The sequence below is a fragment of the Hippopotamus amphibius genome, chromosome 4 (assembly GCF_030028045.1).
Source record: "Hippopotamus amphibius kiboko isolate mHipAmp2 chromosome 4, mHipAmp2.hap2, whole genome shotgun sequence".
NCBI classification, from domain to species: domain Eukaryota; kingdom Metazoa; phylum Chordata; class Mammalia; order Artiodactyla; family Hippopotamidae; genus Hippopotamus; species Hippopotamus amphibius.
In genome coordinates this window covers 421,940-436,292 of record NC_080189.1, presented here as the reverse complement: position 1 = coordinate 436,292, position 14,353 = coordinate 421,940, and the positions used below count along the sequence as shown (strand labels likewise).

Genomic DNA, 14,353 nt, shown 5'->3' with positions numbered 1-14,353 from the left:
ATGTGCAGCAACGAAGACTCAGCACAGCCAATAAATAAAATAAATAAATAAATAAATTTATAACAAAAAAAAAAGAATCAATGAGGCCATATGGATAATAAACAATAGCCAATAATTAACTAATGGCATCAGCATGCTATAGGCTAGCAATGAATACATACAGAAGCAATATGAGATTGGAAAATCACAGTTTTGTAGCTATCACAGTAATCATCGATTCACGCAAGAATCATCAACTACTGGGAAGAGGAGCAGGGACCTTACCTAGTCTCAAATTATTTCCCCACAGATCACTGTTAATTAGGAAGATGGAAAGACAGCCTCACAGTGAAGAAATCTGGTGGACACCCGCCCCAGGCGACGGATCAAAACTAAGGCACCAACAGCAGGACAGATCAACAGCACGTGCCTCACGGAGGAGGTGGTAACACCATTTACGCACGCGGTTCCTCTAGAACAAACTTAACCACGTCAGCAAACAAGGGCAAGCGAAGGACAGGCCACAGAACTGCTGCCTGCACGTCTCAAGACTGTCCGTCACGAAGAGGGGGGCTGTGACACTCTCTGGATTAAACAGCCCAGCAAGTCAGGACAGTGGAGCACAGAGCATGATACCAGGCTGGGCAAAAAGACCTGTGACCGTGCCCTGCAGGTGACCGTCCGGCTCCTGCTTTGAAGGTTTTACCGTGACGCTGCAGGAGAGCGTCTGTGTTCTAGGAAAACCCACGGAAACTCTGAGGGATGATGAGACACCACCTGCAACTGACTCTCCAGTGGTGCAAAAAGCATCCGGGAGGACCACGAACGCGGGGGAGGAGGGGCAGGGGCCCGCGGGGCTCCTCACCCCCCAGGGCCCTCCAGGGCCACTTCTCCATCCTAATGTTCCCAGCTGCCTCTCGCAGGACGCCCACCCAAGCTGTCCAAGGGTCTTCGTCTTTCCCATTTGTCCGGAATTCTCTCCCCCAAACTTCACACCCCATTTGGATCCCTGATCAAACTACCCTGCCCCTCCCACCCTCCAATCTGCTGTTATCTACACACCTATCTTGTTTCTCTCCCTCCACCCCCAGAAATAAACTGTTTAGGCAGAAATTTTGTCTTCTGTGTGCTGGAAAAGCAGAGCCCGCACACAGAAGGCCCTGGGAGGTACCAGTTATGCGGCAGAACTCCCCGCCGTCCTGAGCCCTCCACGCCCCACACTGACCCTCCGTCCTCAAACAGCGAGTGTGGCACAGTCAGCTCTGCTCTGTGAGCCGCCTTGAAACTCAAGCTTGCCCCGACATAATCAATAAGGTAGGAAACAATCTGAGCAGAGGTGAGCTTCCAGTTTGTTTATGTGGGGCTTCACCTCCAGGTGAACTCAGAAAACTGCGTCCACTGAGGGGAGCCTGAGCACAGCTGCGGGACCCACAAAACAACGCCTGCCAGCTCCGGGGACCCCGCGTGTGCTTCGAGCCAGGCCAAACACATCTGGGCCCTCCCGCCCCCTCCCGCCCCCAACAAGGCCCTGGCGCACCCTGCCCTGCCCTCTCCAGCCTGCTGTGCTCTCTTTCTCCCACACGGGGTCTGCAGGCTGCCCACTTTCACTGGCAAGCCTCGGAGCTTTTTCAAGGCAAAGTGTCATATTTACGATGGCCATCTATGCACTTCTTAGTGATTTAACATGTATAAAACCGCTGCTTTTTTGGTTAGATCCTTCTCTTTCCAACATGTCACTGGTGAACTTTTCAGTGTTATGCCCCAACCCCACTCTCCCACAGCCTCTCTGGTTCTCACTGCCCATCCTGCAGAGTGCAGAGGTTTTTAGGAATGTATATGTCATATTAAAGCAGAACTGACTGTATGGGGGAGTTCCACCTAACAGGTTTCAAACTGGCTTAAAATAAGCCTTTTCTTTAGTGCTTATGAGGCTGACCGTGTGAAACTGCCATTACTCAACTGTTCTGCCCTACAAAACGGCATCTCATATCACTCAACTTAATGAAACCAAGTGATGCGCGATCCTACGTGTCCACATTTATGTTTAACTAAAAGCGACATGGCGCCTGCGGTACTACGTGTTCGCTAAACTTGCCGTCAATAAGCTGAAACCAGTGCCTCACTAACACAAGGGCTAACTCTGCATTCTACCCAGGCGTCAGCCACCAAGCAACAGGTCCAGGCTCTCCAGAGGGGCTGGGGGGGCTGGAATGGATACGCCGCGTGATTCCACGCCACTATGCCACACTTTTGCCTTTTGATTTTGAAGTGATACCAACTTAGCGCATCTTCATCAGCTTATCTGTGGCTTCAGTTCACACCGCAGAGTGTAGTTTGCAACAGCTCTTCCAGGCTTCAAACCTTCTACATCCTTATCACTAATGAAGCAGACATTTACATAACAGCTGAAGAGTCTGCCCTTGTAGACGCTTCCGTGGTGATGTGCTTGCTGCCTGTGAGTCTGTGCTGGTTTTTAAGTTTGCAGGATACCATTTTATAATATAAAAGCACAAGCTCATTTCTCTCTCATGAAGAAAAGTAACCTCATAAACGTTGCAGCAACCCATTCCTGCTGAGGATCCTCTCTAACGCTCAGCTGTCGCTGATCTGACTTTTGCTGCATGATCAGAACAAGTGAGCGATGTGTCACCTGCCCCAAGGTCACAAGCATCTCAGAGTCGGTGCCTTAAGGCTGGGTTTCTCCAGAGTTCTGTGCTAGGCCTTTGCTCTTACTACACGGCATAGATGACTCATGACTTACGCTTCCGACTGGAGCTGATGGCCCCGCGCCTCTGTCTCCGGCCCAGAGCTCCCTCCTGGGCACCAGGCCTGCCCCTCCATCCCCTGCTGCACACCTCCACTCGCACGCGCCCTGGCCGCCACTCAGCACGTCCCAAACGAGCCCATCTTCTCCCTCAAGCTGCCCTCTTCCCACTTCACGACTCGTGGAATGGCACTCTGACTCAGAAACCTGGGACCCTTCCTGGCCCACCCCCAGTCCCTCCCGCCACCACCCGACAGCGCACATGGGCCGACACCCGCCCACATGTGCGTCCTGATTCTACCTCCCTGACGTAGGACACAGCCTCTTCCTTACTCTCTGGCATCTTGTGTCGCTACTCTTCACATGCAGCCAAAGGAATATTTCCAAAAGGCAAATCTCATCTTTCTGACTTTATCTCTTTTGCCCCATAAGCTTTCTCTCCCTCTTTTGTTCTTTTGCACACAGGTCACTCTCTGCTTAAAGGCCCTGTTCCTCTCAGGATAAAGTCTCAACTCCTTAGAATGGTCTACGTCTCGTCCCAGGTCTCACCTCTTGCTCTCTTCCTCAGCTGGTGTTTCTACACCCAATGTCTTCAAGTTCAAGGACAAGGTGCCTCTCCAGTCTTCAGAGTTAACCCTTTGGTTAGAGCAGTCCTTCCCCATGTCTCTCTTTGACTGGCTAACTTCTGTTCACCTTTTAGATCTCAGCTTCCATAACCTTTCCATTGGGATGGGAAACAGTCCACGTCTAAATCTGGGTCCCCCTACACCCTTGCTCCAGCTTAGCCCTTACTCTGCTGTGTTTACACACGTGGACCCACCACAAAGAATGTCTTCCTCACTAAGCCACGCACATAGCAAGAGGTCAATAAACATTTAAGTAATTAGAAGCACACTGTGTTACACCACTTAGCAGCCTTTCAACAACCCTCTTAAAAGAAAGCAGGAAATACTATTTGTGAGTAGTTTTAGGAAAATGTCTTACATTGACAGTCAAAATCACAGTAAAGCTAAACATAAAACTTACATCAAGTTGAATGAATTGCAAGAACTCTCCAATCAGCTCCTTAGACACTGCTTGTACAAATGCCTCACGTTTTTCCATGGCAGATCAAACTGGTTTTCATGTGGCATTTATTCTGTAACCCTAGTAAAAAACACAATCATACTGAAACTTGCATTCGCAAATATACCTTTTCCTACAAGATGTAATTTGGTACGTTAGTATCCTAAACTGCAAGAAAATCCCTCTACCACCTATGATAGACAGTTTCCAACAATATTCTGACATAAACAAGTTATAATATCTAACAAATAACTCCCCTACCAAGGGGGAAAAGGGAGGGAGGGATAAACTGGGAGATTGGGATTGACATACACACCAATATTTATAAAGTAGATAACTGAGAAGGACCTGCTGTACAGCACAGGGAACTCTACTCAATACTCTGTAATGACCTATATGGGAAAAGAAGCTAAAAAAGTGGCCATACTTATATGTTTAACTGATTCACTTGGCTGTACACCTGAAACCAACACAACTTTGTAAATCAACCATACTGCAATAAAAATTAATTAAAAAATAAACAAAAGTAACTTCCTTTCTTTCTTCACTGAGAATAGTATCGAATGTTAACAAAGTTACCAGCTAAGGAAAGAGAAACCAACAGCTCTAGGAGGCTCACCTTCTCTCCCTTTTCAGCACCTTCAACAAGATGCTCCTCCAGGTCTGAGTCAGCTCAGAACACACTGAGCCCAGCTGCTAAATCCTGACGACGCTCCCTTCCTAAAGCACCATTTCTCCATCAAGAAAGCGCTGTCACAGTCCCTTGGTTATGAAGAGGGTGGCCCCGGGTCCCCTGGGAGCTTGTTAGTGTGTGCACCAGGTGCTTCCAGCCACAGCACACGCCTCCCCACCCCTGCGGGATGAGAGCTCAGGGACTGTGTGCAACCTGCCTCCCTGCCTGTTTCCCCTAACAAATCCTGTTTGCCATTTACACCACCTAGTGCTAGCAGTCCCCGGTTTGAAAGACATCAACCCAACGAAGTAATAGCAAAATGATGGAACAGGACGTTCACTTTAAAAATAAGTGAAAACCTCCTACAGTCATGAGTAGAGCAATATGGAAAATTACTGGTACCAATGGCAATAATTAATGGGGACAGAGTCATCTTAAATACAGAACCCCAAGATCTTAGCATTTAAATAAAACCAACAAGAATGGAAAGTAACTTCTCCACATAAGCACCACTGAAGTGTGGCCACCTCATCCCTCAACTCAGATGGCAGAGCTGTGAGCACAGCTGGCATCTGGCCACACAGGCAGGAACAAGCTTGAGGAGTGATCATGGCTGGTACCCAGTCAAGAGTTTAAACAGCCAACGATCCAAAAAGCCGCAAGCAACCACACGGAACCACACACCTTCAACCGGGGCCCTCCTTGCTTTTTGTGATTCTGCTAACTTTTCTGGTTTGCTCTATTTCCAAGTGTAATTCTTGGTACGCTGGTCTTAACCACAGGAATCCACTTCCACTAGCCTACCAGCTTTACTGCCACACTCCCCACTTCCTCTCTGACACTAGCGATTGTAGTTCTTTAAGGGTTACTCATCTTCTAACTTACACTCAATCGCTCTCTCTCCAGGACCCACCGCTAGGTGCACAAGGCCGCGCCCCTCCAGCCCAAGCTACCTTCCAGGTGAGAGCTCATCCCACTGCGCAGCCAGCATCCCCGCGTCCCCACGGCAGGGTGCTCCTCACACAGGAGGTCTGGCATGGACTGAAGATGAGCATTAAAAAGAGACCCCTGTCACGTTGTCACCATGGAAAAACCCCGTCACCTGGAGCAAACCATTCATCACAGAACTAGGAGAGATACTTGAGGACAGGTGTCCCAGGCACAAGGGCTCAGGGAACTGATCTCTGAGGTCAGTCTCTAGTCCGGGGCTGGAGGGGTCCTCTCTGAGGACAGCCGCAGGTCCAGGCTAGGGGTCGTGTCTGGGGTCAGTTCCCGGTCCATGGCGCTGGGGGTCCTTGTCTGAGGTCAGTCCCAGGTCCAAGACTCAGGGGGGTCCCGTCTGGGGTCGGCCCCGGGTCCAGGACTCAGGGGGGTCCCGTCTGGGGTCGGCCCCGGGTCCAGGACTCAGGGGGGTCCCGTCTGGGGTCGGCCCCGCGTCCAGGACTCAGGGGGGTCCCGTCTAGGATCAACCCCGGGTCCAGGACTCAGCGGGGTCCCGTCTGGGTCGGCCCCGCGTCCAGGACTCAGGGTGGTCCCGTCTGGGGTCAACCCCGGGTCCAGGACTCAGGGGGGTCCCGTCTGGGGTCAACCCCGGGTCCAGGACTCAGGGTGGTCCCGTCTGGGGTCAGCCCCGGGTCCAGGACTCAGGGGGGTCCCGTCTGGGGTCAGCCCCGGGTCCAGGACTCAGGGTGGTCCCGTCTGGGGTCAACCCCGGGTCCAGGACTCAGGGGGGTCCCGTCTGGGGTCAACCCCGCGTCCAGGACTCAGGGGGGTCCCGTCTGGGGTCAGCCCCGGGTCCAGGACTGGGGGGGCCTTCTCCGGGGTCAGCCCCGGTCCAGGCTGGAGGTCCTCGGAATTCAGTCACGTAGGGGCGGCGCGCAGTGTGGCGCGCTCCCGGCCCCGGTAGCCGCCTCCCCGGCCGCCTCAGAGCCGCCAGCCCGGCCGCGGGCTCGGATCGCGGCCCATGCGGAGGCCGCGGTGCTAGGGGCCCGACCTGCCCGACCCCGCCGTCTCCCGGGCCCTTGACCCCAGCCCTTCGCGGGCGCGCACCGCAGAGCTCACCTCGTCCCCAGGACCCGCCGTTTCCCGCGCTCGGACCAGATTCAAACCCGCCCGCCGGCGCCCTCGACGCGCTCCGCCCGCCCGCGCGTCACCACGCGTCGCTCTCGCGAGAACTGGGAGCGCCTGGGCGGTGCCGCCGGAGGGCATGCGCCCCGCCCACCCAGTCCGCGCCCGGGCCGCGCCGTCGCCGTCGCCCCGCCCCCAAGATCAACTGCGCCGGAGCCCGGGCCCCGCCTCTTCCACGCGAGCTCGGTTCCTGATATTTTTTAGTCTGAAGTCAAAATTTGTCTTGGCTTAAATGACTGAAATGAATGTAACTTCTAACTTACTTATAAAGATTCACTCAGAATAAAAATGTGACATCACCCTTTATGTATATCCAGTGACATATGAATACTCTAGCAATTGGACGCCGGGCCTCGGTGAACTCATGTCCATTCCACGTTTCCCACATTTTTCTGTCCTAATGCAGTATCTACTTTTGCTATGCAGCTTCTATGGGCCATATGTCCAGCAAAAAAAATAATAATAATAATATATATAAATAAATACATATAGATATATACACACATATTTCCTATCTCGTGACCAAGATGCTCTAGATTTACAATCTTATGTTAATTAGGGATATAAGATAGATCAAAGCCATATAAAAGATTATAAATTTGATAAGTACTTATTAAATATAATACTAAAATTTTTGAAACACACCTCAATGATTAAGACTATTTTTTCAATGTATGTTTCTAAGAATATTCTATTCTGATTTTTTTATGTTTATAGCTGTAAATACTGAGAAAACTTGTTAACACAAAAAAAGGAGACAGAAATGAAAAAAAAAAAATTAAAAGCAATGTACCCATTCCTTGAATGTATTTTAGTTAAATGCCAAAAATCACATACTGATGTATCATCAAATTCTTTTAACTTGTATCAGCTAATAACTTGATTGGGTTTTCCTCCAATATTTGTTGAAAACAAAAACTTGGAAACCGCCTTAATTTCAAAAAGAATTTTTATCCAGTCACTTGAAACCATTTACTTTGTCAGTTTCCAAAAGACCTTTACCCAGATACACTGAATTACTATTAGTTATATCAGTTACTCTTATTTCAAGGCACTTTGCCAGTACAATTTTTTGTTTATTTAAATAAAGCTTCTATTGCTTGCTTTACCTGTTTTCCTCACACCTTGGAGAGTTGCAGGTTGCACTCACTCAGTTCATGGAAACAGCCCAGGCGGGAAAGCCAGGCCTCGCGGCTAATAAGCCAAGTAAGCATGAACCCCCCTGGGAAAGTCTTGGGTGCTGTTTATAAACTGCTGAGGAATAACGAGCGCATCTCTAAGCTTGCGGCCCTGGGCCCACTCCAACCACCAGGGTAAAGGAACAAAGGCCCCCCTGGGCTCACCCCACGCCTGTCCTCCACCTGGAGTCAGGACCTGGAGGAAGGCTGTCCCCAGGGGTCCAACCTGAGCCCACCCCCGGTGTCCTGAGGCTTTGAGCTTTGCTGTGATGGCCCAGCTGTGGTGCAGGTGCCCTGGGCCCCCGGGGCCCCTGCCCTGTTCAAGCCGGTCACCACGGAAAGCCGCACCCCATCTGCCAGCCCCAGTCCCCACCAGGCCCTGTGCTAGCCCTTCGCCCACCCACCCCAATGTCCGAAATCCTTCCTCTGTGTCCTGGAACCCCAGTCCCTTGCCAGCAAAACCCTGTCCCCTCCTGCCCAGCTGCCCTCTGTGAGGACTCGGCCTCCCAGCTGCCTTCCCTCAGGCTGGAAACGTCCAGAGCGGATTCTGGACTAACTGGCGGCCCCGGAGAGGTGGAGGGTGGTCCCGCCTTCTTGGTACAGCTTGGTCCGATGGCAAAATGATCTGAGCCACATCTGCAGCTGTGACCCCAGTCATCCCACTAGCAAAAGTGAAAACAAGCAGGTGAAATGCCTCATTAAACCCATTAGATAAAAAATACTATCATTTCAACAGCATGAAAGCAGAGCCTTTGAGGGGTGGCCCTGGTCTGCCAGGAAGCTTGTGGCAGTGAGGACGGGAGGGCCCACCGGGGGCCTGGGGAGTCCTCCGTGTCCCCAGGCGGTCAGCGCGGCCCCCACGCACGTCTCACCGGGGCAGACCCTCTGCCAGCCCTGCTTTCTGCGCAGCCTGCGCTCCCCTGCAGACGCCCAGTGCCACGCCTGGGTCAGGCCCCGCTCTTCTCCCTGGAGCTGGTCACCCTGGCCTAGGCGCCCACTCCCACCTCGGAACCCGCAGCTCCTTGCACACCCCGCGGGGGTGGGCGCCCACGCCCGCCCGGGGGGCCGAGCCTCCGCGTTCCCTCCCTGCTCGCATCCCCGCGCGCACTCCCCCCAGGACTCTGCCTCCTGGGTAGCAGGTGATAAACAGCAGGGTTCTGAAGCCACACCCCAAAGGGGGCGGGCCCGGGCGGCACCTGGAGGCACGTGCAGAAACACGTCCTTCGTTCCCTGGTTGTATACGGTACCGTCTCCGTCTGTAAAGTTTGAGCTTGGGAAAGGTAGATGTGGATGTATTTGAACAACAATGAAAGAAAGAGTGGACGTAACTGGAAGCTCGAGGCCCACCCTTGCCCTACCCGGGGGACTTGGCCCCAGACGGAGGGACCCGAGGGAGACACCGGGGAGGGGGGAAAGGTGAGGCCCCTCTGCAGGCGCCAGCGCCCCTAGGCGAAGCGTCCGTAAAGGAATCCGCACGCCCAGCTGCCGTGCTGGCCTAGGGAAGAGGATGGGAAAGGGCAGGTGTCACCTTCGTCTTCCTTCGGGCTCTGGGTACAGGGGCGGCTTCTCCCGGGGAGACCACCACAGAGCTGGTGGGGGGTTCTCGCGTGGGTAACTCAGAGGAGATGGAGATAGATGGCCCTGAGCAAAGCCTGCTCAGCCCCCTCACACGGAAATGTAGTGGGCCGCTTATGGGAACAGGAACCGACTGCTGTGCAGACCAATAATGCAGACGACTGGGGGCGCAGCGGGCACCGGCGTTTTTAACTAGTGTCGGGGTCCCCGGGGGACCCTAATGTGCAGGTTAGGAGCTGACCTGAGTGGTACAAGCACAGGATCAACAGTGCTGGGCCCACCGCGAGCGAGCGTGGCCGGTGGGGGAGGCGCCCCGTCAGCATCCTTCCCAGGCGGACGTCCAACGCAGGACGCGATCCCTAGCCTCTCAAAGAGCAGCGGCGCCACCGAAACTGGACACAACCCACTGTGCACCAGCAGACAAACGGGCAAACAAGAGGGGTCCACCCAGAGTATTCGCGGAATATTCTTCAGCCTGAGAGGGAACAAAGTTCTGACGCAGCCTGCAACATGGATGAGCTTGAAGACAAGAAAGGCGACACAGTGTGTGATTCCGTTTGTACGAAATGTGCAAGACAGGCAGGTCCACAGACAGAAGGGAGGTTAGGGGTTGCCAGGGGCTCCAGAGACAGAGCGGGGTGACTGCTCACGGGTGCGGGTTTCTTTGGGTGATGAAAGTGATCCGAGATCAGACAGGGGTGAGGGTTGCACAGCCTCGTGAACATACTAAAACCCAGAGTGCTACACCTTAAAAGGGTCAATTTTACAGCGTGTGTTGCAGCTCAATAAAGCTGTTATGAACAAGCTTCACCAGCAGGAGTCGCCACAGAGACGTGCCGAGCTGGGGGTCGACTCTGAGTTCACCCGGGCGGGGGCGTCTGCACGGCCCACTCCCCCGGGCGCTGCTCACGGGCGGCCGGACCTCCAGGAAGCCGCCGCAGGGGAGCCGCCCTCGGCGACGCGGTCCCCCCGCCGCAGTCCCTGAGCCCCAGCCGGGGGGCCCCCCGGACCCGCCGGCCAGGCTCCCTGGCGGTGGGGAGGGGCTCTCGGGGCGCCCCGCCTGCACGCGGGGCCCGGGGAGGCTGCCGAGCGGGCGCGGGCGCCGGGCTCTGCGCGCCTGCGCGGCCTGGACACGGCCCGGGGGTCCCGCCGCGGGCGGTCTGCGTCCGCATCTCTCGCCGCGCAGGAGGCGGCCAGGGCCCCTGAGCGCGGCCGTCCCCGGGGGGCGCCCGCACGCTGCCCTCCCGCGCGGCCGGGGCCGCCTGTCCTGTGAGGCGCCGCGGCGCGCTCTGCGTGTCCCGTCCCCGCGCGGCGTCCTCCCGTGAGCCCGTCCGCGAAGGGGCCGCGACGCCGCGGCCGCAGGCCGTCGCTGAGCCACCGGGCCGGGGGGCGCGCCGAGCACGCTGCGGCGCCGCGGCGGCCGCCTCGCAGCGCGGCGGTAGCGGCTGGTCGGCGTCCTGCGGGGCGCGGGCCCGGCCGCGCCCTCGGCTGGAAGCGGGCGGCCAGTCTGGGGCCGAGCGGGGCGTCGTCCCGGGGCGCCCACGAGGCGCGCGGCCGGACCTGCCTAGCCCTGGCCGGTCGCCGTGCAATCCCGGGGGGTGGTTTCCTCTGAGAGCCTGGCTCCCCGCCTGGAAGGCGGGCTGGCGGCGGCGCCTCCGGCTCCGAGGCGCGCGCACACGCGCGGGGGGCGGTGGCTGGGCCGCCTCGAACAGCGCGTGCGCGGGAGGCAGCGGCGGCGGCGGCGGCGGCGGCGGCGCCACCTAGCGGGGCCCAGGCCCGCGCGCCGGTTGTCGGGGGCCGCTCTCTCGCGGGAGTTCGCGGCGGGGCCTTCCTCGGGCGGGGGGCTGGGCGGCCCCCGCGCGGGACCGAGACCGGGGCCGGGCGCCGTGCCGGCAGCCGAGGCGCGGGCCGACCCGCCTGCCCCGGGAGAGCGGCGCGGGGGCCCAGGACCCGGGGCCGGCCGCCTCCGGCCTCCCCGGGGTGGGGGGGCCTCGCCGGGCCCCGAAGACCTGCCCCGGGCCGGGCCGGGCGGAGACGGGGCCGGGGGCGAGGGCGAGCGCCCCCGAGGCGCAGCGCGGGGCGCCCTTCCCGGGCCGCGGGGCCCCCGGCGCGAGGCGGGACCTCGGGGGACACGGGCGCCCGGACCTGCACGCGGTGCGCGCTCGCCGCAGCTTCGGGGAGCGGCCGGGGCGGGACTCGGGGTGAGACCCCCCCAGCCCTGAGTGGGTTTAATGGTGTTAGAAGAAGGATGCAGAGCGAGCTGGATGTCCACCTCTGTAAACCAAAGTGGACACAGAGCAGAATTCAGTACAAAAACAAGACAAAGGACGTAAAGTAATACACAAGGTCTTCACAGAACTGATCACACAAATGGATTTCTAGCAAGTCTAGTCAAGAAAAAAGTAGAAGGTACACATAAAGTGTTAGGAAATGAAAAGGAGAGGCAACTGCACATATAGTAGATATTAAATCCCTAAGTAGTTTTCCAATAAATTAAGCATGAGGTAGATAATCTTCAAAATTGATTCGAGAAGAAATTGAAAATAAATTATACAAAATGTTAAAATGAATGAGTAATCATAATCTTCTTAAACGTCCTCAGGCTCACAAACTTTCATAGGCAAACATCACCAGATTCTTAAGAAACAGATGATTACTGTCCTATGCAAACTGCTTCAGAGACTAGAGCAAAAGGAAAGAGTCCCCCTCACAGGCCCACATTCCCGAATGACCACGTGCACACAAGCCTCGGTGAGGCTCTGCTTTCAGGGGATGGGGGCTGAGACCCTAGGTTTGAGCAGATGGTCTCTCGGAAGAGCTAAACACAAACGTGCACACGACAGGCACATGCGTGCGTGCACACACGAGGCATATGTACCCACACTCGACCTGCACACACAACACACACACATGTACACACCCACACGTGCTCGTGCATGCACAGACACATACATGCGCACATCTGGTCCACAGAGGCAGGCTGCTCCCTCACGGCCTCACGTGCGGCCTTGCCTGTCATGGACTGTGATTCAAGGTTACTGAGCAAAAAGGGGAGCGTTATCAGTGGTTGGCCTTTTATGTTTCAAGAAAGTGAACGAGATGCTTCAGAGCTCTATGTTTTATAAGAAAGGGGATATGTGTGTACAACAAAATTTCCCCAAGGCTATTTCCTTGACCTTATACAACAGATTTACTCGCTCCGTGGCCCCAGCTCCTGGTATTTGGGGCACTCACACACTTTGAGGCACAGGAGGGACTCTGTCACGGCACCATCTCTGGGCAAGAATTTGGAAGAACTGTTGCATAAAAAATGAGCCAAGAAGGCCTGGTGTTATGTTTCATTTAAGTTATGCTAAAATCTTTACAAATAAAAAGCTCAGCCTCTCAAACTGAGAGCTGAAGCAGCTTGCAAAACCGTAGCAAGTGAAAGGAAATCTTGGGTTATTTGATATCAAATATTTGCAAGAAAGGGAAAAGAATTCAACAGGAGAATACAAGTTTCCAGCACATGGAGGTGGGGTTACACACAGGACAGAGGGTTGCACCTTTACTTTTTTTTTCCTTGAACTATTATTTATTGGGTGCATTAGGTCTTCATTGCTGCACATGGGCTTTCTCTACTTGCAACGAGTGGGAGCTACTCTTTATTGTGGTGCGCAGGCTCCTCATTGCAGTGGCTTCTCTTGTTGTGGAGCATGGGCTCTAGGTGCATGGGCTTCAGTAGTTGCGGCACACAGGCTCAATAGTTGTGGCACACAGGCCTAGCTGCTCCGCAGCATGTGGGATCTTCCTAGAGCAGGGATTGAACCTGTGTACCCTGCGTTGGCAGGAGGATTCTTAACCACTGCGCCACCATGGAAGTCCCTGTGCCTTTACTTTTTTATTTAGTTAGGAAACTGCCATAAATAGCTCTGCCTTTCACTAGGGGACAAATCCAACTCGCAGCTGGAGGCAGTGAAATGATGCAGAATACGCAAGGGCTGGCCTCTCCCACATTGTCAGGCTGGGCTGAGACACGGGAAAGCATGTCTCGCGTGTGACTGTCCTTGTGAGACTGGGAACCGGGACCAGCCTGAAGTCTGAGCCCAGTGGGGTGTGGCCCTTGATCCTGCCCTCCTGGGGGGGGCAGAGGAAAACCTCCTGGGATTGCTGTGGTGCAGCCTGGTGCGGCTCTCGGGGTCCTCACCTGAGGATGCTTCAAGTGGAATGAGCAGAAGGTGGCCGTCTGATCCGGGGACTGCTGGAGGGTCCATTCCAGGTTGGGCATCCCAGGTGACCAGAGGTTCCAGGGGGCGAGGGACCTGGAGGTGCCCCCCACCCCCCCAACAGGCCTGACCTCAGGCACCTTGTGGCAGGGGGGTGACCAGGTTTCTTGGCAGCAGACGGTCTAAGATTGACCGATTGACCTCCCACCCTTTGGCGGAGAGGTGCCTGGCATGGGCCTGTTTATCCTACCTGGAGTTCGTTGAGCTTCTTTAATGTGCAATGTTCCCATCAACTCCAAGCATGTCTGCCCATCATTTCCTTAAATGTCACTTCTGGCCCCACTCCCGGCTCCCCTCTGGGACCTCACTGTGTGTGAGGGGGTGCCCTGTTCATTCTTTTCTTTTTTATATAGCTTTTATTTTTTTTTTATTTTTTAATTTATTTTTGGTGCATGGGCTTAGCTGCTCCGCGGCATGTGGCATCTTCCTGGAGCAGGGATTGAACTCATGTCCTCTGCATTGACAGGCAGATTCCCAACCACTGCGCCACCTAGGAAGCCCCCTGTTCATTCTTCATTTCTGTTTTGCCCTCAGACGAGATCGTCTCAGTGACTCATTTTCAAGTTTGCTGATTCTTCTGTCAGGGCAGATCTATTGTTGACTTCAGTGAAATTTACATTTCACTTTCTGTATTTTAAACTCCAGAATTTTTATTTCACCTTTTGATAATTTTTATTTTTATTGCTATTCTTTTATTTTGCTGAGAATCATTCTCATACTTTCCGTG

At 54.9% G+C, this 14,353-nt stretch overlaps 1 protein-coding gene across 12 annotated transcripts in view; it reads right to left on the bottom strand.

Moving 5' to 3' along the window:
- Positions 1–10,576, bottom strand: part of NCAPG2 (non-SMC condensin II complex subunit G2) — a 61,357-nt gene extending 50,781 nt beyond the window's left edge. For 9 of the 12 annotated variants that reach the window (XR_009053202.1, XR_009053207.1, XR_009053206.1 and 6 more), the window contains exons 1-2: positions 4,428–4,530; positions 3,770–3,889 (exon numbers count right to left, since the gene is read on the bottom strand). Coding sequence is in view for 3 of the 12 variants with exons in the window: in XM_057731857.1 (XP_057587840.1) it covers positions 3,770–3,847 (78 nt within the window). In the remaining 9 variants the exon portion in view is untranslated. Of the gene's footprint in view, positions 1–3,769; positions 3,890–4,427; positions 4,531–6,542; positions 6,635–9,602 lie in introns of those variants that run through there. The other 3 variants (XR_009053204.1, XR_009053203.1, XM_057731858.1) reach the window with 3 other exon arrangements.
- Between the last annotated feature and the right edge of the window lie 3,777 nt (positions 10,577–14,353).